Consider the following 23,229-nt stretch of genomic DNA (forward strand, 5'->3'; position numbering starts at 1 on the left):
AAATAATCGTTTTGGGCATTTTTTCAGCAATAATGTAAGCAAAAAATGTTGCTAGTTTCAGCTTCTCAAACGTGAAAATTGAATACTTTTCTGTCCCATATATGATGGTAAATTGAAAACTTTTTTTTGGAGAGTGTTTATTGGCAGAACAAGGCACTTGAAGATGTTACCTTGAGCTCTATGAAATATAACAGACATGCAAATTTTTATTTAGTCATTTATTTTTACTATTTTGTGACAAATTTATGGACAATTTCAGATTACAGGCACCAGCAGGGTTTTTTGACTGTATTGCAGTGAAGTATTGTTTCTTTTTTTTAAAATAATAATTTAAAAAAAACACTGATGCTGCAGCTTAGTCTATTAATCCACTATATTATTATCTATATTTTTTAAGCCAAAAATGTCAGCAAAAAAGATACTGGCTTTCCTACAAATCAATGTACAGCCTCATACAGAAATAATCCCTCTCGATCATCACTTATGACCCACTGTAAGTCTGTGGTGGTGTATTTTTCTGCAGCGACTCTGCCCTCTGCCTGTGTTTTCTTATTTTCTTATTTTTGTTTTTGGGATGTTTATGGGCGTATACCCCCATAAAAGGTTTGAGCAGCAGACACAGAAAGACACAGCACAAAAAAACACAAATGTAGGAAAGTGAAACACAACATGAAAGGGAACCTGGGGTTGGCTGTTACTTTCTTTCACTTTCTCTGGCGAGCCTGATTATAAACAGTAACTGACAATCCTGCATAGTATACATTTAATGCTTTTCTGTGCCAGATATGACAGTGAATTGAATATTTTTGGTTTTGGAGCATGCATTCCTTTTTCTATTTTCTGACACTTTACCGACAAAACAGTTCATTCATGGGCAAATAACCCGAAGATTCATTGGGTGAAAATGGTTGTTAATTGGTTCCATACCTGTCTCCATTCCCAAAGCTCAAGGTGACATCTTTAAATGTCTCATTTTTTGCCAAACAACAATCCAAAATCCCCCAAAATATTTAGTCACTGATGGTATAAGAAAGACAAAAGCAGAAAATGTTCACTCCTGAGAAGCTGAACCCAGAGAATAACTGGGCATGGCTGCTTGAAAAATGACTTTAGAATAATCACTTATTGAAATAGTTGCTAAATATTTTTAGTTGTGTGACTGATCGATTAATTGCTGCATTCTAAGACAAACAAAAAAAAAACTCTGTGTGCTAAATTAAACAGCAATTTTACTGCTCTGAATCAATCGTGTGGCTCTCAGCAGCTCAGTGGGCAAATCATGACCATAACTCAGTCAGGATTAAGGGTTCACTTTGGGCCATGATGGCACTTGAAAACACTTGGTCAGCCTAATTACACATTTAAGGGAGCAACACACACACACACACACACACACACACACACACTGTAGAGCTGTGTTGCTACTTTGGGGGGGAAAGGGAAGAAAACATTTGCTATGCAGTGGGAGACTCAACAGACACATGTCAGCAAAATAACACAATGGTTCATTGTAAATATTCTGCCTGTGAAGTAACTGCAGAAATTCATGAGTAGGCAACTCAGGCCTAGCATTTGGCAGGCGATATTTGGAAAAATGAAAGTGGTGCATGGCAGCAAATGCATGAGTATAAATGCAGGAGTTGATCATTTCATGTTGGATGAGGAAACAGAGACAAGTTGTTAATAATTCATGGATAAAATGAATTCACAGACCAGAGCACATTCAAAGGCACAGACCAGGATCAGTGTGATAAAGGTCTGAATTGATGGGATTTTAAGCACTCATCTGCACATTAGTAATCATGACATCATAATAAATTTGATGTCATCTCTCTTTTGATACACTAAGACTGTGTGGTTATCATCACAGGCCCGTAAAGGTGCATTTTACTGTAACCGCACCTTCAGCTCAGAGGTAATGACAACATCCTTTGACGCGAGTTAACATAAGGACTCGGTTACTGCAGTACCTCCCTTCCGCTGATATCATCCACTTCTCGGTTTCTACAAGCCTCATTTCTCACAGTGAGCAACCCTGCAACACTTAAAATTCACTTCTGAAGCTACGGCAGAGCACAAACGCAGCCATATTGCTGATTTAACTGCCTATTTACCTTATTTCCACAATGGGAATGATGTGTCGTGATGCCCGTAAATTTTTGGGGGGAGATAATAAACAATGGCAATCCTGCATCTTTTCAATTCTCACTGGTGTCTCGACAGCTGAATGAGAGGCATAGCAGGGAGCTGGCCTTTACCGGAGGAAAACCACGCAGGTTGCGTTTAGAGCATCATCATCATCATCATCATCGGCACCAGCAGCACCAGCATCAGATGAGGAGGATAAGTGGTCCAGGGTGAATAAGGAGGATATTTCCTCCGTGATTCACAGCCGCACTCTCACCTTTGATGAATCCACCCGTGTGTCCGCCGACGTTACAGCTGTCCGAGCGATGAGAAACGGCTCGGACGATCCATCATCATATTTCAGCCTCGTCTCCCGTTTCATCCGACTTCAATCTTGGGAACTGCGGTTGTAGCCGCACATCGAAACGTACAAGCGCCCCGCTCCGCTCGGCATCATCAGCGACCCAGCGGCAGAGGACGGCAGAGCAGAGCGCAAGCAGGCACGGAGATGCCATGCGCGACCACCTACTATACTTTACGCATGTGCGCACGCACGCTGGTTAAAGGCGCACTACTACTATTGCTGCTTTTACTCTGAATTATGATCCTCAGCATAAGAGTGGAGATGAAACACGAAACACTGATTTGATTTAATCCAAAGGGATCCTCCAGCCATTTCATACTGCACTTTCATATTGTTTCAAGCTGGGGGACTCAAAAAGACAGATTTAAAAAAAGAATTAATAAAATCAAAACAGCAGACAGAGACATCCTGACTTTGAGTCAAACCCTAGACTTGGTCCTACATTTCCCATAATGCAATCTAGCATCTAGGTGGGAGTTTTACCTCACTCTGTATTCCTATTAAACATAGAAACACAGAACTCTCCTGGATAATGTATTGACTCAGCAGGCTTGTGTCACCAGTTCATTTTATGTTGCTTATTAACATAAAGAAATCATGTTTAGTCTCTCTGTGTGCTCATTTGGTCTGGTGGATGGCTCTAAATGCAGCAAAGCCTATGAACAGCAGCGGCATAGTGTTACTTATTTTTCACAGTATTGATACACTGGTACCAGCTGTGCTTTTTCCCCTCTCTCTCATTGTTATTAATGTTTACTACAGTCATTCTGCTGTTCTCTGCTACTAACCAAGAGAAGAAGTCATCGTTGTCTTTCATGCCCTACGTTTCTGCAAACCACACATATGTTACACGTGTACATTATTAAGTAGCGGATAAGTTGAAACTTTATGTTTCAACAACACTGTGGTAAATCTGTGGATAAGTTAAGGCACAAAAAATCTGTTATAGTTCATAAAAAATCATGTTATGGCTTAAAATATCCCCTTTTGGTGGATGAAAAGCTGCTAGAAACACAACCATGTCTGGGTAAAAAACAACTGCTTTTTGTGGCACTATCCCAGCAGGAAATACAGCAACGTCTCTGCAATAATGAACTCCTGTTTGTGGCTCTACTCTGGCAAGAAATGCACTATGTCTTGATAAAACAGAAAAAAAAAGCTTTCATGCCACTATCCCAGCAGGAAACACAGCAATGTCACACTAAAAAACTACTGTTTTATGTGGCACCACCTCAGAAAATGCAGCAATGTCTTGATAAAAAACAAATGCTTTTCGTGGCATTATCTCCACAGGAAACACAGTGATATCTTGATTAAAACAAAAAACAAAAGAAAGCGCTAACCTGCAGAAAATGCAGCCATGTCTCTGTAGAAAAAACAATCATTTTGTGGCACCATCTCAACAAGAAATGTGTCAGCTGCTTTTCCAGGCACTATTTTGGCAGGAAATGCAGCTATGTCTGGATAAAATAACACCTGCTTCAGGGCACCCGGTGTTTAAGTAGGTTGAGCAGGGACCAATATATTAAGACAAAGTCCCTGCTGCAGCGGCCATGGGTTCAATTACAGCCTGTGGGCCCTTGCTGTATGTCATCCCTCCCTTTCTCTCCCCCACCTCACATATAGACTATCCTATCCAAAACAATAATCTTTAAAAGAAAATTGCTTTTCCTGGCACTATCCCTGCAGGAAACGAAGTAATGTCTTGGTAAAATACAACCCCTTTTGATGGCCCTATCCCTGCAGGATGTCATGGTTAAAAAAAACAAATACAACAAAATAAAATAATGTTTTGATGGCACTATCCTGCAGAAAACACAGCGATGTCTCAGTATACACAAACAACTGCTTTTTGTGGCACTATAAATTTGCTGCTTTAAATATTAGATCAAGCCCAATCTGATTGCCCTGAATGACATCTGTATATCTGTTTTATAGACTATTAACTTCATGTTGTCGAGTCAACTTCAGGCTGCCTCTTACACCCCTCTGTGATATAAGCACCAGTAAACACACACACAAATTGTTTTTCTTTTCATTATTTATTCATAATAGTCTATAACTTCTGATAAAATACACTTTGTTTACAAGTGCTGATTACTATATTACATTCACCCGGAGTTTAAATGGAGACAAAATGACACAGACATATTAAACAAATTCCCCTAGTGATAAATGTGACTTTTTAAAAATGGTGGTGATTGCCCATGACAGTTTCTGGCCAGTTCTATATAAACTCCACTCCTGAATGCACACACAACAGATAACTTCAGTGACAGTGGGGACTGCTGCCTGACTCACGTTTCAGTCCTTATTAACAAAGATTTCAGCTGCCGTTTGGGTTGACTGATTGTTTTTGTTAATTGTTTTTGCAGTGCGATCCAGTCCCCAATTCTACATGAGTAAATACAACATCCTAACATCATGTCCAACCAAATAAGACCTAAATATTTATGGGGGACACATTAAATTTGTGTTAACAGAATCAAATACTGTTTTAATGAAATGACTATTCTAAATATATGGAAACCTGTCCTGATCCTAGCCCTACCATCTTAAAACCAATTTTCCACGAGACAAACCCCCCATTTAATAACAAATACATTTTAAAATGGACTTTGATTCATCCACTGACCTAAAAATGGTGCTTTTAAAAACATGTCATTTTGTTTTCATAAGGTAATGACACAAATGTAGACAGCTAAGAAGGGTACACACATTGGACAACATCCCTATGGAAAAATATAGACCAACGGAACCATTGAAAAAAGCTGGGCCATACAGATTATTGATACCTGGGCAATTTGAATTATAAAAGTCAAGTTATTCTCTGTATGGTGGTCTGTCCAGTCTAAACAAAATTATAGGAACAACAGACAGCCGATATATTATTATAGTAAATACCCTGTTGATTTTCAAAAAAAAAAACAATTAGCAAATAGATTTTTTATATTAAAATATATTAATTAAAATATATTACTTTGATTAACTAGTCAGACATTAAAAACAAGTTCTGATTATTTTGTTTTCTTTAAAGGTGACTTTGGCATATTACCTTGTAAATAATCGCTATATAAAACAGGCCTACTTTTCACCTCCAGGAGTTTTCAAAATAAAGTTGATGCGTCTTAATTTGCATTCAGCATGAACACGTGAAAAACCAGCTGAGGTAACACTTCACATCGGCCTTTTTGTACGTTAATATGTGGTAAGGTAAGCATTTATATTGTGTTAACATCATTGTAATGCAGCTACAAGGTTGTTACAACACCACAAATGTGCTGGTCCATCCATGTATATCACAAACATACATTACTGTACAATATATAAACATGATCCAATGTTGTGTTGTGTTTATAAAACTTCAAACCACATTAAACATAAATTTGACTCCCAATTCTCTGGGGAAAAAAAGGCCATTTTTAAGTGAAATGTTACATCCGCCTGTTAATCAGTGTCATATTGTACCTCCAATTCATTGTGTAAAACCAAAGCATGCTATGCTCAATCATTCTGTGATAAAGCATTTAGCGTTTTAGCATAACGTACTGTTCTTCTCCATTTTCTTTCCACAGTAAAAATAATCTTGTAATAAACAAAAATATGCTCAAGCAAAGTGTGCTGCACGAATAAAATAAATTTCTACATCTAGGCATATACCGTTAATGAGCAAATATTTACAGTGAAAAAAACAAAATCATCTTCATTTTCTCCCCTTTGCCTTGAGTGTTTTTTACTGTTTGCCACTGCTGATCTGTCTGTACAGGTATACAAGCATGAGAATACCCATCTCACGGGAGACAACGTCTATAAACGGGCTTTTCTGGGGAGAAAATGAAGGTTCACACAGTAGGAAGTGACTCTAGACCTTGACCTGGAATGGAAAAGATCTCAAAAAAGGAACATATAGGCATTTATATATATATATATATATATATATATATATATATTTATATATATATAAATGATTCTTCTTTTCCCCCTATGTTTGAATGTAAGTGCTGTACGCAGTCATTACCATACATCCAGGTAGTTTTCAAGTGCTTCGCTCTGTAACTGTTACTCAAAAAATGATGTGATGTGCAATCCTCATGAGTTGTTTTCATGGTATCATTCAAAATCCCATCTATATTCTCTTTCTAAAACGATACATGTTCTTAAATCTGAGTGTGTTCAGTAATAAATGTACAGTTTTTTTTTTATATAAAATAGTTACTGTGAGTTGCACTTCCCTGCCATGCGTGCATAAATGCCAGGAGGTACTCTATAACCAATGATTATCATTAGCGCCCTTTTTTTTTTGCCTTTAAACCACAACTGATGATTAGGCCCAATAATAAAAAGTGTCAGTCTTAAACACAACAGTCATTATGTTCTACAAAAATAGCAACATTCATTTTTCCCTCCTTTTTTTAAAAACTACACATATATATATTTAAAAAAATATATCACACTAATCCTAGCCGAGTGCAAACATTGCCAGATTTTATATTTGTCACACATCTGACACACTACTGATCTGATTGAAAATTGATTGACATTTCTACCAAAAAATTGCACAGAACAACTTTTCATACATGTTGGTGAAACAAAAGACCATCCAGTGTAAATCCTTGCTTTTCCAACAGCAACCGCGTGCTGGTTGTTTTGTGCGGAGCGTGGCTAACATGCGTCACTCCAGCAGTGATTCTGAATGACCTGCTTCTGCTTTGTGTCTCACATCAATAAAAAATCAAACCATCTTCTAAGTATTATTAATTTCATATCATCGTACAACTAAACATGACACACAGAGTTTCGAGGGGCCGATGCAGTCATCATGGCAAAAGGCTCCACATCCTTTGCACATGATCATCGCCTTCAGTCGGCAGTAGCATTTGGACTGGACGTCCTCCATGTTGGAGCCCTCCATGAACGACTGCTCAGGTGAGGGCTCACCCTGGTTGCCGTGGTCTAGCGAGTGACCGGCAGGTATGGTGGTGACAGTCACTGAAAAAGACATGACGCTCCCATGGACACCGCGGCCATCAGCCTCTGCAGAGGCTGTGGAAGAGCCGATGCCTGCAGTACTGTGGTTTAAAGTGTGAGGTACAGACATGCTGATAGTGCCACCGTAGCATGATGCTGCCACGACTTCCTGATTATCGAGCGTTCTCTGGGTTTGAAAGGCAGACTGCCGCTGGTGACTGGGGTCCACTTGGGCAAGATATGGCTCGGAGTTTCCTTGGTTACTATTGCAGAGTTCGAGGTGCCTTCGGTGTGACTGAGAAAAATGGCTGGTGTCTTTGGCTGTCGCACTGGTGCTGTCGTTATCGGCACCGGCGTCAAAATCCTCTGATCCAGGCTCAGTCTTTACGTTGGAGCAATGCTCAATGCTCGCTGCTTCGTCAGACTTGGTTATGGAGTATCCCTGCTGCTCTGTTTTAACCCCGGGAGCGGGAAAGAAACATTTCCTGGCTGGCTCTTCATCCTTAGCCGCCTCCTCTCCTTCTGTGCTTTCCCTTTTAAAACCTGACACAGATGTGTTTGGGATGACAGACTGATGCAGTCTCCTGCTATCTGGTCCTCTGCCATATGTGGACACATTGAGCAGGTAATGTCCCGTCATAGCAGGCCTTGGCATCCTCTTACGACCCAGAAATCCAACTGAAATCCTGGTTTGGTCCTGCTGCTCTTCTGCATGCACCAGCTGATGGACTTTGTACTGAGGGTGCTGAGGCCCCATGCCACCATAAGGCTGGCTCTGCTGGCCCTTCCTCTGCATTAGAGCCTGCACAATCTGCTCCTGAGTCTCCTTATCAGGAAGATCCCTGTGGTGTCTCGTGTATTCTGAGAACACTCCTGCTCGTCCTGCTGTACTTAACTGGTGGAACATCTGCTTATCAGCCCGGGGCTCAGTGGGGTGTGGTGTCTTCACCTTACTGCCAGAGGATAAATTTGACATCTTTACTTCCACCTTGGATAGCGGTTTTGGGAGGATCTGCTCCAAGGGAACCTCTTTGCCTTGCAGAAGCTGAGTGACCAGTGGATTGTTTGCAGGGATACAGGAGCTGGTTTTGGGTAATGATCCAGCAGGTGATTGGTTTTCCTGTCCCTTCAGAGTGTGCACAGATGACGGAGTGGGTTGCAACTGAATGCTATGAGGCCCTGCACTGACAGTACCAACAAAATGAACTTTGTGTTTTTCATCAGCTTTGCTTGAGTAAGATGCTTGAGACTGGTTTGGGCTTAGCTGGTCAAAAGAGTCCAGTGGGCGAGAAGGAGGCGTACTGGTCTGACTGATGCTGTAGCTGGAGGTTGGTAACCTGGTGAATGCCTGTGGGGACGTTGGGCTGGGGCTGGGCGATGGCTGTGTTTGCTCACCACTGCCTCCCCCTGGCCCCGGGCCTGGGACTGCTCCCTTCGATGCAGATGATACCGCGGCAGCCGCTGCTCGCTGTGCTCGGGCGAGCTGAGCTTTGGCTTTGATGTCAGCCAAAGTGCGAGCACCAGTACGGCCTGGGCTGCTAAGCGGGGCCGGGAGGGGAGTCCTGGGTGAGACTTGGCTTGGTGACAAAGGAAGAATCCTTGACACTGGAATCTGCAAAATAAAAAAGGAGATTTCAGAGAATTGTTTCAAGATATACATCAAGTAAATTAACTTCTGTGTTTAGTTACTGCCTTCTCACTTACAGCTACAAGACCGTGCCGAAAATAGCTAATTTAGGGATGTACTGGGAAAGTTAAAATGGTTTTTGACATACTGAGAATAACTATCAACAGCAGAGAAATGCAGATATAGTCTTTTTTTTTTTTTTTACTTTTTTTGCCTTGACTCTCTTTTGCCATATACTCCATCCACTCTAACTGCTGTGAATCCAAGCAGACAACAGCTGGAGCCCTCTGTAAAGACGCAGGCTACAAACTTGTCAGAGCTGCCTTTAAAACCTACAAGTGGTGAGTTTTTTAAATTTTAATTCATAAGATAGATCAGAGACTTTGCATTTACACATTTTTCCTACCTTGAGTGGTGGAACCCTCTGATTTGTTGTTGAAGTTGGTGTGGCCGGGCTGGATATGGATGACGCTGGAGGAGATACAGAGGAGACTGAGGACACAGAGGAGACTGAGGACATACGGGGCCTTTTCTCTGGTGTCAGTTCATCCCCAATCTCACAGGGAGATTTCCTTTTCAGTGGCTCTGAGGGGCCACTGGGCTCAGAGATGACCTCCTCGCTCTCCTCAGCAGGCTTAACCACAGACACCGGCTGATCCTCTTTCAACTCTGAACTAGCCTTTGGTGGACAGCTCTTCTTCACAGGCGACTGAGGGAGTTCAGTTTTCTCCTCCTTCACTTCCTCTTTATGCTCCTTTTCAGGCACTGTACCTGCTGCGGCCCGTTGAGTCTGCTTCTCAGCCTCTGGTGTTTTCACTGCAGGTGTTGGCCCAGACTGTGCTGTTGCATTCAACTTGCGATCCTCAGTGTACTGCGAGCGCCGCGTCTTCATGGGCTCTGTGGTGAAGACTGGCTCTCTCTGAGCAGGCTGTGCCTTCAGAGGCTCCTTTGTTGGCTTCATGTCTTTCACAGCGGTAGCAGCAGCATCAGTCTGGCTGCTGTCCTTGGTGCCCTTGGGATGCTCTGGTGCTTGAGCGGCAGGTACTGTCTGATGAGCATGGGACTGGGGCCTGGCAGACTCCTGATTCACATCAGCCTTTGTCAGCTCTTTGGATTCCTCAAAGCTAAGCCCAGAACTACAGAGAGTGAGAGAAGAGGGAGGTAGGAAGACAGACAAAGAAATAAATCAAAAAAAAGTACTTTCTCCCTAAAAAGGAACAAATAGATTTAATAAAACACTGAGCTTTTAAATGAATTATGAGGAATACACACAAAGTATTGTGATATTGTTTGATAGATATACAGATGAAAACATAACTGTTGTCTGTTCACTTTTTTTGAAAATGAAAGTTAGTCAGATTACCTACACTGTTAATTTTAACTAACTTTAATTAAACATATACTACACCTGAGTGACGAGAGGCTTCAGTATGGCGTAAGAGAGGCAAGTATTAAACTTAAAAACCAGAAATAATGTGTTCAGTCTTTTGTATGTCATCCACTGAGAAAGCTTCAACTTGCATATTGATACACAATCAATCAGCCTCCGAATTAGATACATTTTTAAGCAGCAAACAGATTCATTTTGATTTAGCCTTTCTTGAAGTACTATGATGTTGCTGGAAACAAAGCAATTCAACATGCTGTGAATACTGTGAATGAACACTTAAATTCCACTACTAATGTTCCCGAGAAGAAATCTTACTTGTAATGTGAGAGGGAGATGAGGGTGGTGGTCACATCCTATTTGGAATCTCATTCAGATCAAAATAATCTTCAAACACACCACCGTTTAATAATAATGCATTTCTCAAATGAGATATTCTGTCATGTTAATGATGTGAAGAGAGAACAGCAGAGGGGTGGACTTGAGTCAAATGACTTGGACTTGAGTCAGACTTTCAACTTGACTTGGACTTTCACACCAGTGACTCATGACCTCACTTGGACTTGAGCCTTTTGACTGGAAAATGTTTGATACCTTCCCCCAAACCCAAAGATTACACGCAGATTATTTAAAGTGTGCCAGTAATCATTTAATTTCCTTCATTCCCTTAATCAACTAACATTAACGCCAGGTCCACTTTGTTTGAACCAATCTGACTGTATCCAGTTGAGCTGCAGGAGAAAACCATTCAGTAATAATGTTACCTTACTGAGCGCAAGTTGGAGAAATGATACCAAAGATAATTCAATTTCCATACAGAAACTACTTAGTGGTCAACAAAAAAAAAAGTATTGCGGTATGCAACTGTGTGAGACAAATATTACAGACAGAGATGAAACAACTTCCAACGAACGTTTTGATAAATAATACTCATTTTAAAAAATATTAAGCACTTTTGTAGATTTGATATTGATTAAATAGATTTGGTCAAGAGAGCATTATGACTAGTTTAGGACTCAAAATTTAAGACATGGGACTTGTCTCAGGACTTGAGTACAAAACTTGAGACTTGTGACTTGTAAAACAATTATTTGGTCCCACCTCTGGCGTAGAGGGCTTTATGGATTTGGAAATTCTAAAACCAAAATATGCCTTCCAACTTCTCTAAAGCTGGATCATATTAGCAAATAACTAAATAATATACAACAAAGGGGAACTTACTTTTCACCATAATAGTTTTCAAAGAAGGCCTCCTTCCAGTGCTCAACTTTCTTTTCCTTCTCAATTTCTTGGCGCATTCGTAGCTGCAACTCAGGAGTGAAGTCACCTGCAAAGCAAAAAGTTACATAATAAAAAAAAAAAAAGAAAAAAAAAGAAAAGTTATACTGGATCTGTGTAGTGGCACTGAACCTTGGTGACATAATTTTTCTTTTGAACTGAATGCTGTCATTATGAGTCGCCAAGAGTTGCACTGACCCTCAGCCAGTCTCTCCTTCCAGGACTGAGCTGCTGATGTGAAGAACTCGTTGTTTAAGGCAGAACTAGTGACCTTCAGAAGGCCGTCCATGCAAGCCTGGGGAGAGGAGGCACAATGTTATGACTAACATCATCGCAGTTGCCATCACTGCAGCAGTATGTCAACTTATGCTTCCTGTGTGTGATGCAAAGTCAAACATGTAGAGTCAGTGAACATGATTTAATGCTGTAAAGAAGTTAGTTGTGTGTAAACTGTGTCCAGGGATTTTGTTTGTCATTTTTAAAATAACTGTTTTGTAAGAAACTTCGGTTTATTTCAACCCGTCTCCTATCGTCCTAAATTTGGTTCAAGTGACTAGTGACATACAGATAATAGTTAGCATGTTAGCCTAGATACAGCCGTAGCATCAGATCTGTTAAAACGTAAGAGAATGGGCATCCCTTCAAGTGCAAAGTTAATCCACTAAACAAGCTTTTTTTCCACAAAGACCGCCTCATATCGTTAGGATAAATGTCAGAGAACATATAGAAAACGACATGTAAACGTGTTGTCTTACCTTACCGGTGTGCTGCCATGTTTGTTTATCCCTCTAGCTCTGCTTTCCAAAGCGCAGCCGAAATATATCTCGCGAGCTCTAGATAAAGCCCAGCTGGATACTAACGTTATTCCAGGTGGAGGTGTCTCGTCCTCGGTCGCATCCAGACCTTGAAAATAAGGCTGCAACCGGTCCCATTCCTTGCAACAGAGGCATTCCTCTTCTGTGGGCACTGGGGCACAGCATTCACAGGTACACCATCAATCTCCAGAGCTAAAGCCTTGTGGCAGCCATTCCTCCTCTCTCGTCCTCTAACGTTACCTGTTGCGCCTCGCTCTCTCCTCCTCCTCCTCTGTTCAGGCGACCGTCCGGTTCTGCCTTCCAGCTGTTGCTGCTTGTTCATGCACGCTATGAGATCGCTGCTTGTTCTCGCGATATTTCGGCCCCGCTTTGGAAAGCAGAGCTACATTGTAAACAAACATGGCAGCACACCGGTAAGGTAAGACAACATGTTTACATGTCGTTTTCTATATGTTCTCTGACATTTATCCTAACGATATGAGGCGGTCTTTGTGGAAAAAAAGCTTGTTTAGTGGACTAACTTTGCACTTGAAGGGATGCCCGTTCTCTTACGTTAGGTCTGACGCTACGGCTGTATCTAGGCTAATGGCTAACATGCTAACTATTATCTGTATGTCACTAGTCACTTGAACCAAATTTAGGACAACAGGAGACGGGTTGAAATAAACCGAAATTTCCCTTTAGACACACTAAACACTATGATGATTGATAGAAAAGACATGCACATACAGTATAATATTGCACACTCTACATGTAGTGCCACATAATGCAACAACAGCATAAAAGTATGTATAATTTTAGAGCCACCTGCCGGTCAACTTCAGGCAGAAGTTTGAGCAGCCTCTGTTGGCAGTCAGGGGGCAGGACAGAGAAGGTATGCTTGTTGATGATCGCCCGCAGGTTGGTGTTAACCAAAATGGAGTCTGGTGTTTCCACATCTATTTTACACTTGGTGCGTTTCAGCTGCCCTGCAATACAAAACAGGAAACAGATGTAAGCCAAGACTGATCCAGTGTAGAAACATGCCGATCTTGCAACTGACATCTTGAGTAATTTACTCTCACATGTGGTCAGTAATTTGTTTTTCTTCTGAGCATTTTTGTTCTGCTAATTTAGGGTCTGGCTATGAGTAATGAAAATGGCCCAACTCGAGGGGCGGCACCAAGCATGCATTTGAAAATATCACTGCACGCAATTGGATAACACTACAACCAATCAGAACAATACACGGGGTGACGTATCCAGAGCACTACCAGAGGAGCCAACTGGTAGATTAGACTCTTGCCGTATCCGGTCGGCAAAACAGCAAAAACGTCCTTCTTGCAAAGTAAAGATTCGAGCGCCGTCTTCTGTTCCTCTTTTAGAGAAAAAGCAAAGTCTAACTCGTTCATTGTAGCGGCCAAAGCCGTTTCAAACAACTGGTGTTGCGCTGTCGTCATCTGTTTAGCTTGCCTCTGGCCCGCCTATATCAGATACACCGATGTGATTGGTGCAGCTCGGCTCCAAGGGCATAGGTAATGAGCATCGTTACTGATTGCCAGAGTGACTCGCTGAGCAAATTCAAATTGTGCTCTAGCGAGAACTCTGGATTTCCAGGGTATTTCCCACCCTGTATACAGCACAAAACCCCAAGCACATAAGTTCCTACTAAAGACATAAACCATTAAAAACACAAGTATACACTATAGTTTCATTTAAAAAGGCTACATAATGGCCTAAAACAGCTGGGCATTGTAGTTTTTTGTAAATGCTGCTCCAACAGGAGTAAATAGTGCATTGAATGGGGACTATTTTAAGTCCATGGATTAAAACATTTTTGGTGAACTAGGGAGTATTTGTGGCACCACAAAAGAGTAGCTGAGGTTGACTAAAAAGAAACTGGAAATGTGAGAGTGAGAGTGCAGATCAACGCCTGGCGGTCACTGGAGCTGATTGTAGCAATTCCGGACAATACACGTGGCACTGTGCCCGGTGAAATTGTCCCTCCCGACTCCCTTATAGTCAAGATGGCAGCGGGCAAAGATAGCAAAATGGGTTCATTCTTTTTCATCTTGCATCATGCCTAACTTAACGTCATATAACATGCCAGGTATGGAATAATCTACACATGCTCTAGTTGTTTCGTTGAGCCACAACAAAGGCCGAAATGTGGCCTGCAACAGACGGTAAAGCTTGGTGTTTTCAGCCAAGCTGAACGCTGGAAACACCTTTTGCTCAAAGCATTTGCTACATGATTTTGTTAAGGACTTGATAGCGGTCAACAACGATATAAGACAATCAATAAAACAGGTTTTCCAACAATTGTAAATCACTGCAACTACAAAAGGTCTTGGAGCATACCGTCATAAATGTGCACACAAAATATTAGGCTGACTGGTCCAGTACTTTGCGAGAGCAGCTGTGGACAGACAGATGCAGAGATGCCCACACATCGGCACACATACAGTATTGTGTGTTCACTGTAATGAAACAACATGCCAGCCAGTTCAACTGTTTGGTCTGTAATATATTTGGGCAACAATGGAGGACTACGGCACAGAGGAATAGTCTTCACTAAGCTTTGGCAACACAGACAACACTTGATAGCAGGATAGGATTGTCAGTTTTGGTCTTTTCATTGGATTTGTTTACACTAACAAAAATATGGAACATCACCAGCCCATCACCCGTTAAGAGTTCAAGACCACTTGATTAAATGAAAGTAGATGTCTGACTTACCTGCGCTAAGGCGGCCTGACCTCTGAGAAACCTTCCTGGGGACAACTGGGTGACATAAGTCTGTTTAAACAGAGGGAAAACAGTGGAAGGAAAAGCTCAGAGAAATAGCAAAGCAAAGATCTGTTTCCACTCTAATGCTGCCAATTACATGAGTCATGTTTGGATAATAATAATAGTGCCTTTTGTTGTGTACTTATGAAAACCTGTAATAACAGGACAATACCTTCAACTGCATTAATATCACTTATCATCGACACTGTGTGTAATATCATGCAATGAACATTGCTAAAATATTCAGAGTGACCACTGCTAATTTCTTTTTAAATTGTATGTGACAATATAATAGCTACCACCTACCAGTCTTTGTAGTAATGTTGTCAGCCATGTCTTTGATGGATTTCAGAAGCAATCTAGGACTGGAGGTGGTTGGCATTCCCCCCTGTCTGCGCTGATTTCTCTGTTGCTGCTGCTTCAAGGCCTGAAAATGAGCAAAATAAGAAAGGAACAAATAGCTAGCAGAATGAGAAAAAGAGAGCGTGAATGTGTGTAACCCTCTGTCTCCCTGCAACTACTCCCCCAGGGCCACTTGCCTGGTTAAATAACAGCTAAATAACAGTGCAGCAATGAAACATAGGTTGCATAACACGAGCATAAATCAACTCTGCCTTGTAAATCTGTCGAGAAGTCTGATCACCTCATAAACACAATGTCAACAGATTAAAGGAGCAATCCAAGACGGTCCACTGTTTTGTTTCAGCTGATTGAAACAAAAAGACAATCACAGAAGGAAAATACACAATAAGTCTCCCAGGCACTAATATTTTAGCCAAATCGCCATCTTCTAGTGTTGCCTACGCCCAATAAATGAATACAAATTGGTCTTACAGAGCTGAAAATTCCACACCAGCACAGATGGAGTGAATTACAATCTGTGCAATCAAGTGCAATCTAATTAAATGGAACACAAAAGGCACAAAGCAGCCAATAGGAAAATGGTGAACAGGGTGGATTATGAGGACATTAATACTGTAAAACCAGCTATAGGCACTTTCCCCGACGCCTCATTGTCTTTAAATAATTAGCACAAGATGTTATACAGGCAGGGAATGGACGGATAATTGGTGCCTGCTGACACGCCAGCGTGGGTTACATACGTGTTTATTGACAACGTGTCAGCAGAAAAGTTCAGATAGATGTGGTGAAATCTGCAGAAAAGTATAAGTGAGTATTCTGACATGGACCAAAGGTGTAAGATTCAGATCAGTACTGTTTTTTAAAAACTCTAATCTTGGTATATAAATACAAGAAAAACAAGATGAAAACATTACGATGTATTAGTGTGTTGCAAAGTGAGGTGGCAGAGATTTGACTGTGAGGGCGTGGCAGGAACTCATACTGATTTCAGACATGAATAGTATAGTTTTACTCAGCTATGTAGTCATTATAGTTACGATAAACTGCTAAAAGATACAGAATACAGAAAGCATCCGTACCTGTTTCAGAGCTTTCTTGCTGTGTTTCTGTGAGGGAGAGATGAGTTTACTTGGGGGGACAGAAGGCGATGAGCATCGAGGCTGCGGAGAGGACGGCTGTGACTGCAGCTTGGAAGGAACTATGAAACACAAAAGCACAAAGCAGATGTTACCAAATACACTTCCTGAGGGTGGGGTACAGACTTTATCACATCATGCTTTTGTTTTGATGAAACTGAAACCAATACTGTTCACAAAGGTGCAGGTTGCATTACCTTGCTAAAATATCATATTACTAAATATGGGCTGAACACCTCCTCAACACACTGTAGCCGTTCCACTTGATTCTTATTCAATGCCACTTAATTTGCATTTGACTTTGCGGCTCTTTGCATTGATTAGTTCAAAAATAAAACATTATCCAGTCCTCCCACTCAGATATAAACCAAGGTTATTTGCTTGGCAGTTTCAAACTTGTGCATAATGAGGAAGTGGTCACGGGTCATACTGAGAAAATACAGTTTCCTGTTTTAACAGTCACTTAAAATATTCAAGTGGCAGAGGGAAATAATGAGAGTCAGTGAGAGCACAGCCTGAGGAAAACAAAATAATTGACACTTGAAGGAAAAGCTCATTCTCCAAAGTTGCTCCGCAATCAGGTGCAATCAGGTGTGCCTTTCACAATAAGGTAATGATTTGACCCCACAGACACACAAAGAGCCAAAACTGCTGTAATGCGAGCGTCCTGTGCAGCCTGCAGCTTCTCTGCTGACAATTCAAGTAAGACATCAAGGATGCAGCTTGTTTGTTTAAAAGATAAAACCCACCTTTTGCTATCATCATGGTTGATGCTCGGTGTATTCCAGAATTTATTTTGTGATGAGGCGGTGTTACTTGTGTTTGCCTCCTCTGCAGCTACTTCAGCTGTTTTCCTGTGTTTCCGCAATGACTTCTAACAGCGGCAGAGAAGGGGCGTTAACTCTCATAGTCATAATGGGGCTTGGTAACCAACCAGCAAAAATGAGCAAATGAGCAGAGCTACAGTCCTTACTTATTGCGTTATTTTCAAGAGTGCAGGATCTTTCTCTTCTGTTGATTATACCTATATGATTGTTGAGCAGCAGTGACAGTTACGCATAAAGAAAGAAGCCAGCTGTGAACAGAGCTTTTAAATGAACCTAATTTAAATAATGTTTTGGGGGTATTGAAAAGAGCAGTATGTAGGACTTAGAGGCATCTTGTGGTAACGACTGCAGATTGCAATCAGTTGAAACTTCTCCCGTGTGCCAAGCGTGAACTCCCGGTTGGGATTCCTTCAGTGTTCATTGTTCAGGAGGTTTTTACCAAGGGCAAAATTATCCTCAAAGGTCCTCTCCAAAACACACCAGGTAATTAAAACAGATAAAAACACTGACTCAAGCAGTCTCACGTTACAAATCAGTGTCTCTCCAATGCTGTTTGGCATTTCAAAGACAGGCTGCTAGCCCAGCACACGCTAATGTTTAACTAAAGAGACCTTCAGGGGGTTTTGAACAAGTGCCGAATTATCCGCAGAGGTCTAATCCTCTTCAACACAAACAGGCCCAGTGATTTAAATTAATAAAAACATTGAATAAAGCAGTTTCATGTTAAAAAAAAATGTGTTTTTCTGACACTGTTTGCTTTGTCTGTTCTGAACTACTGCAGGAACATGGTGGTGCAACATGGCAGACTCCATGGGCTCATTCTAAGGTAACGAAAACACAGTAATTCTTATTTCCAGGTGATTATATACAAAAGAAAAGATACTTATTAGATTATATTCCATGTCTGCCAATATATCCTCCTAAATCCTACACACTGGATATTTACTATTTGTTAGCTCGGTCAACCGTAAGTAAAGTTTGAAGTGGTGACATGGTGATATTTTTTGAATTCTTTCACTTATTTAAACCAAATAATGTACTATCATCTATTTTACATCTGTATCAGTATTATGAATGTTATTTCCTGATGACCCAAAAATGCTTTTTGGAGATAATGGTCTGTACAATCTACTTTAAGAAGCAGTGGTTTCCAACTGGTGGGTTGTGGGTTCATTCTGAATGGACCGCAAGTGACTAACAAACAAGTCAAGTTTGTAAAAAAATGGACTTTTTTTTTTTTAACTACAGTGAATTTCCAGCACAGAGTTTTTCTTTTGAAGTGCCGTTTCCTGCTGTAGAGTGAGTGAATAATGGACAGCTACTTGACAAAGACAGCAAACTAGCCAGGCGACGTGGCTGAACGCAAGTACGACATTAAACTACGTGGACCTTGAACTAATGACTAAGGAGAAACCTGGACCCTGTGGCTGGACCAGTCAGGAAGCACTGACCTAAGGAATGCACTGATGTACCAACAATTAATAATGATCCTGTGTGTGGTGCACAGTACCTCTTCGCATCCACCTTCCTCTCCTGCCCTCTCCTGCAATGGCACTGCTGTTGTTTTCTGTGCTTTGGGAGTCAGACAGATTGTCACTGCTCTCCTCGGAGCCCTTCTCAGACAGCTCCTTCACCACATCTGAGATGTCCTTCTACATAAAAAATAGAGGACATGGAGTAAATGACCTTTATTTTATAGGTACAGAAAAAAGGGCCAAGCAATTACCAGAATGAATGATTACAAGTGATCTTTTACTTAAAAGTCACGACACAAGAGAAAGCCGCTTTGTGTCGGACGAACCTTTAACGTGTAGACGCCCATTCTTCCTGGAACTTTGTAGAAGATCCCCTCCTCACCACGAGAGTTTGTGTGCAGCATTGCATTCAGACATGCCAGCGGCGAGGTTCCACTGGATCATAAGAGAAAAACGCAAATTACACATCTGTTGCCCAATAAATCAGACAGCTGGGGGAAGATGCAAGAAGGGTAAAGGCTGCTCTGATATCTGGGGAGAAATAACTTCACATAACAAATAATCATGTATCAATACGACACACGAGTTCAGGTCGGATTCACATCATTGTATTTGTGGGACAATTTTCTGAATGTTTTAATACAGAATCAGTTGCATAAAAGTGATTCAAGGCTAATCTCATCATTGTAAACAGCTGATAGTCTCAGATTAAATTGCTCTGACATAACTGTGTCTGTTGCGTAAAAATCTGCTCTAGTTAAGTCAAACATTTTCTAAGCAAACTTGAGTTAATTAAGGGTGCACAAGAACGCCGCAGCAGTCATGCAAGAGATGCATCCAGAGGTACATAGTGAAGCAAAAAAAAAAAAAATTTGTCATCTTACATTTGTGTTATTTCATACAGTTTAACACACGCTATATTACTTAGTGTAAGGCAAAAAGTTTAGTATTAAAACACATTCAGATTGAGAAAAATGCAACATCTGTTATTGTAGAAAATCACACTGGTGGGGCTCCAGATATCGCCAGCCAGATCATTTATCTCATTAAATTTATACCACGGCTACATTGTTTGGATAATATCATGTAACCGTGTTGAGCTTTTGCATCTAAAGAGTAAAAAGATCGCTGTCAGGATCCATGCTTTACTTTGTTAGAACTTCAGCTAATTTACCACACTGAAAAATCAATTTATGCAACAGGTGGCTATAACAAGTCTACGTGAAATACAAGCGTGAGTCTAACACTGTCTTTATGCAACTGAAGGACATGTTATTGTTAATAACATGCAAAAGGTAAAAACCAAAGTGGCATTGCAGTGAGTTTGTTAAGATAAGGGGGTGGGGGGGCTAGCTTTTTCTTACCTTCTGGATGAGAACAGTGACAATGAAACAAAAAGAAACGAAACAATTATTAATTGGATAAAATAATCGTTACTATGTGAACAAGAAAAAGTGAAGTACATGATATGAGCAATCAATAACAGATGGAGAAAGCTGTGTGCTCTCTCCCTCTCTTAATGAAGATGTCACCTATATGAAGGGCATTTGCTGTAGTAAAGCTGTGATGCCAGGGAAAATGTACCTTATTTCTTTAAGCCGTTCTCTTTGGATCACCTGTAAGATCTCTTTATGGCTCATGGGCGTGTTAGGGTATTTCTCCAAAACCTACAAGAATAAAATATCATCATCAAAAAAAAATCATTATAACATTATACAGTTGAGGCATTTCAGTGGGACTGATTGTCATACAGTGTGAGATTTCACATACTGAAGCTTTATAACAAGTTTCCACAGAGCATCCATTCCTACTACACCATACATGATGCTCAAAATATCCAAGACCACAAACATTGTGGCTTTTTGCCTTTAATAGATTTAGATTTTCTGCTATAGTGTAGATCCACTTCTCTGAACAAACAGCTTAGTTTATTACTAAGTTATAATTTTCACATATGGCTGGGGGGCTGTCATCAACAAGACTACTTGCAATTAAACACAGACAAGACGGAGGTTCTGATAATTGCTTTAGATTGCATGGCTTCAAAGGTCGGCCAGAGTATCGGGTCCCTTTCGTCAACTATACAGTCAAATTTTAAGAATTTTGGTGTTATTTTTGATCAGGCCATGCATTTAGAAATATTGCAAAGATCAAGTCTGTGGTCTGTCGACCTGAGCTAGAGATGATTATCCCTGCTTTTCTGTCCCCCCCAACTGAACTACTGTAATTCTCTTTTTACTTGTCTAAATAAATCTTCTCTGAAGCGTCTTCAAATCATCCAGAACACTGCTGCTAGGCTGTTAACCAGGTCCAGTGGGACAACCCATATCACTCCCATTTTAGTTTCTTTGCACTGGCCTCCCACCAGGTTCAGGATTCACTTCAAGATACTTGTTGATACTTCAGGTATAGTCTTCCCTGGTCAGGCACCTGAATACATCATCCATATATTGTCTGTACGTCCCTTAGGTCTTCTGAACAGGACCTACAGTATTGGCTGTCTCCACTCCAGACTCAAAACAAAAGGTGACTGCTCCTTTTAAATAGTGGCTCCATCACTTCAAAATGGCCTAAATTGTCCAGTGTTTATTCCCTGGTATGTTTCTGTTTGGGGTCTCAGGAGCCTGTATTTATTCTATGTTTTACTATCTTTAATATGTTATACTGCCTTTGTTTTTATTGATTGCATGTTTTATTGTTTGTATTTTGTGAAGCATTTTGTGAATTTCATTTCTGTGAAAGGTACTCTATCATGTACAGTTTATTATGTGATATTATTGACACACTAGTATGTAATAATATGAACAGGGAATGCAGCAGGATCACTTTAATAAACGTTAAATAACATTATCTGCAGCAAAACATGTCAACAAAAACGATCTCACATTACAGCTATCCTACAGAAACTTTTCCTCCATCATAAAAACACATCTAATATTAAACAGACGATGCTACTTTATTTTGCTCCTGCACTGATTACATTTTATATCGTGTGTCCTACTGCAGTATGATTAGCATCTCGTTCAAAATGGATTTTATAGGTGTTTAGAAACTAACCATATTACAATTAACTACCTACTGACTTATAGCTACGTTATGTGAGCAAACTTGTTTAAATAAATAGCTCATCAAAGCGTATGTATCGCTGGAAAATGGATGTCCACACAGGCAATAACGTTACGCTTTAATTATAAAATACTTACTGGGAGTTTTTATATGTTGTAGTCATTAGCATGCTACGCTAGACAGCTAGCTACAATGCTAGCAACATTCATTACTGTATTGTGACATCTCGCCAAACGTTGGCATGCAATACACTACCTTGGTGGGCTAGTGTGGAGTTAAGGGGACGTATGTGGATTGGTTTAATATGGATACTGTTTGTTTCACTGTGTTTTATTTGCAGCTGATATCAAACAAACTTGTTGACGAACTCCACGTTAGCAGGAGCTAGCGTGCTAACCTGGCTAGCGCGCAACACCGACGTGCTTACTTAACGGTTACTTCATTCGACTTCAAATCGTGACAAACATGTCAGCGGCACCGTGTGGAGACAACACACAGGGGGGTTTTGGGAAGATGCTTGGCTGCACACAGCTGACAGTCACCTCGCTCGCATTTATGCTCAGCAGTGACAGCTACACGGCTAGTGACAGCGGTCCACCAAATGTCTAACCGTCAACACGGGCCTTGCGCGGTGTACGCAACATCTCGTCTCTACTAGCAGGTCATGAACTCATAAACACAGTTGTACAAGTGGGAGCGTTCAAGGAAAACAACCACAACAAACGGCAAATAAAAACACCAAGAATACCGTCTTAGCGGCTTCCGCCCACGTCCTCCCCTTCTTTTTCTTCTGTCTCTCCGTCATTGTGGATGTCTTGTTGCACAGTAGTGTTGAATTAGTCTGTTCCAGTTGAAATGTTGCTTTAGTTACCGCGTAAGATCCACTCCGTCTGCCATGTTGGACTTACTGTAAAGAGTCATGTGACTCCCAAGGAAACGTCATCTTACTGTATAAAGCTGTCACTGCAAAGTCTTCAAGTTTCCCCCCACACATTTATAAAGCTGTCAACTGCAATTATGCCCAGGA

General features: G+C 40.9%; 2 protein-coding genes across 4 annotated transcripts in view; both read right to left on the minus strand.

Moving 5' to 3' along the window:
• The window catches only part of hadhab (hydroxyacyl-CoA dehydrogenase trifunctional multienzyme complex subunit alpha b), a 91,433-nt gene that overhangs the window by 46,611 nt on the left and 21,593 nt on the right, over positions 1-23,229 (minus strand). Inside the window, exon 1 of one of the 2 annotated variants that reach the window (XM_049596813.1) lies at positions 2,405-2,677. The exons of the other annotated variant lie outside the window; for it this stretch is intronic. The gene's annotated coding sequence lies outside the window, so the exon portion shown is untranslated. Of the gene's footprint in view, positions 1-2,404; positions 2,678-23,229 lie in introns of those variants that run through there. 2 annotated transcript variants of the gene reach the window in all.
• asxl2 (ASXL transcriptional regulator 2) lies at positions 6,734-23,129 on the minus strand. 2 transcript variants are annotated; one of them, XM_049596802.1, is made up of 12 exons: positions 22,951-23,129; positions 20,721-20,803; positions 19,463-19,571; positions 19,172-19,313; positions 16,778-16,896; positions 15,642-15,762; positions 15,285-15,344; positions 13,374-13,534; positions 11,950-12,046; positions 11,695-11,800; positions 9,493-10,222; positions 6,734-9,071 (listed from the first exon to the last, which is right to left on the minus strand). In XM_049596802.1, the coding sequence occupies exons 1-12, from the start codon at positions 23,005-23,007 to the stop codon at positions 7,257-7,259; spliced, it is 3,600 nt and encodes a 1,199-aa protein (XP_049452759.1). In that variant the 5' UTR covers positions 23,008-23,129; the 3' UTR covers positions 6,734-7,256. The 2 variants fall into 2 exon arrangements, with proteins under 2 accessions (XP_049452759.1, XP_049452760.1); XM_049596803.1 differs by lacking the exons at positions 19,172-19,313; positions 19,463-19,571; positions 20,721-20,803; positions 22,951-23,129 and adding an exon at positions 17,584-19,107.

Source organism: Epinephelus fuscoguttatus, linkage group LG14 (genome assembly GCF_011397635.1).
Source record: "Epinephelus fuscoguttatus linkage group LG14, E.fuscoguttatus.final_Chr_v1".
Taxonomy (NCBI): Eukaryota; Metazoa; Chordata; class Actinopteri; order Perciformes; family Serranidae; genus Epinephelus; species Epinephelus fuscoguttatus.

What these genes read in the sequence shown, in the direction of transcription:
- asxl2 (XM_049596802.1), bottom strand. Translation starts at nt 23,007, where the DNA reads ATGACGGAGAGACAGAAGAAAAAGAAGGGGAGGACGTGGGCGGAAGCC. An exon ending in GTCAGGCCGCCTTAGCGCAG is followed by an intron (nt 13,535 to 15,284) that starts GTAAGTCAGACA and finishes TTTGTATTGCAG; the next exon opens with GGCAGCTGAAACGCACCAAG. An exon ending in AGAGGGTTCCACCACTCAAG is followed by an intron (nt 9,072 to 9,492) that starts GTAGGAAAAATG and finishes TTTATTTTGCAG; the next exon opens with ATTCCAGTGTCAAGGATTCT.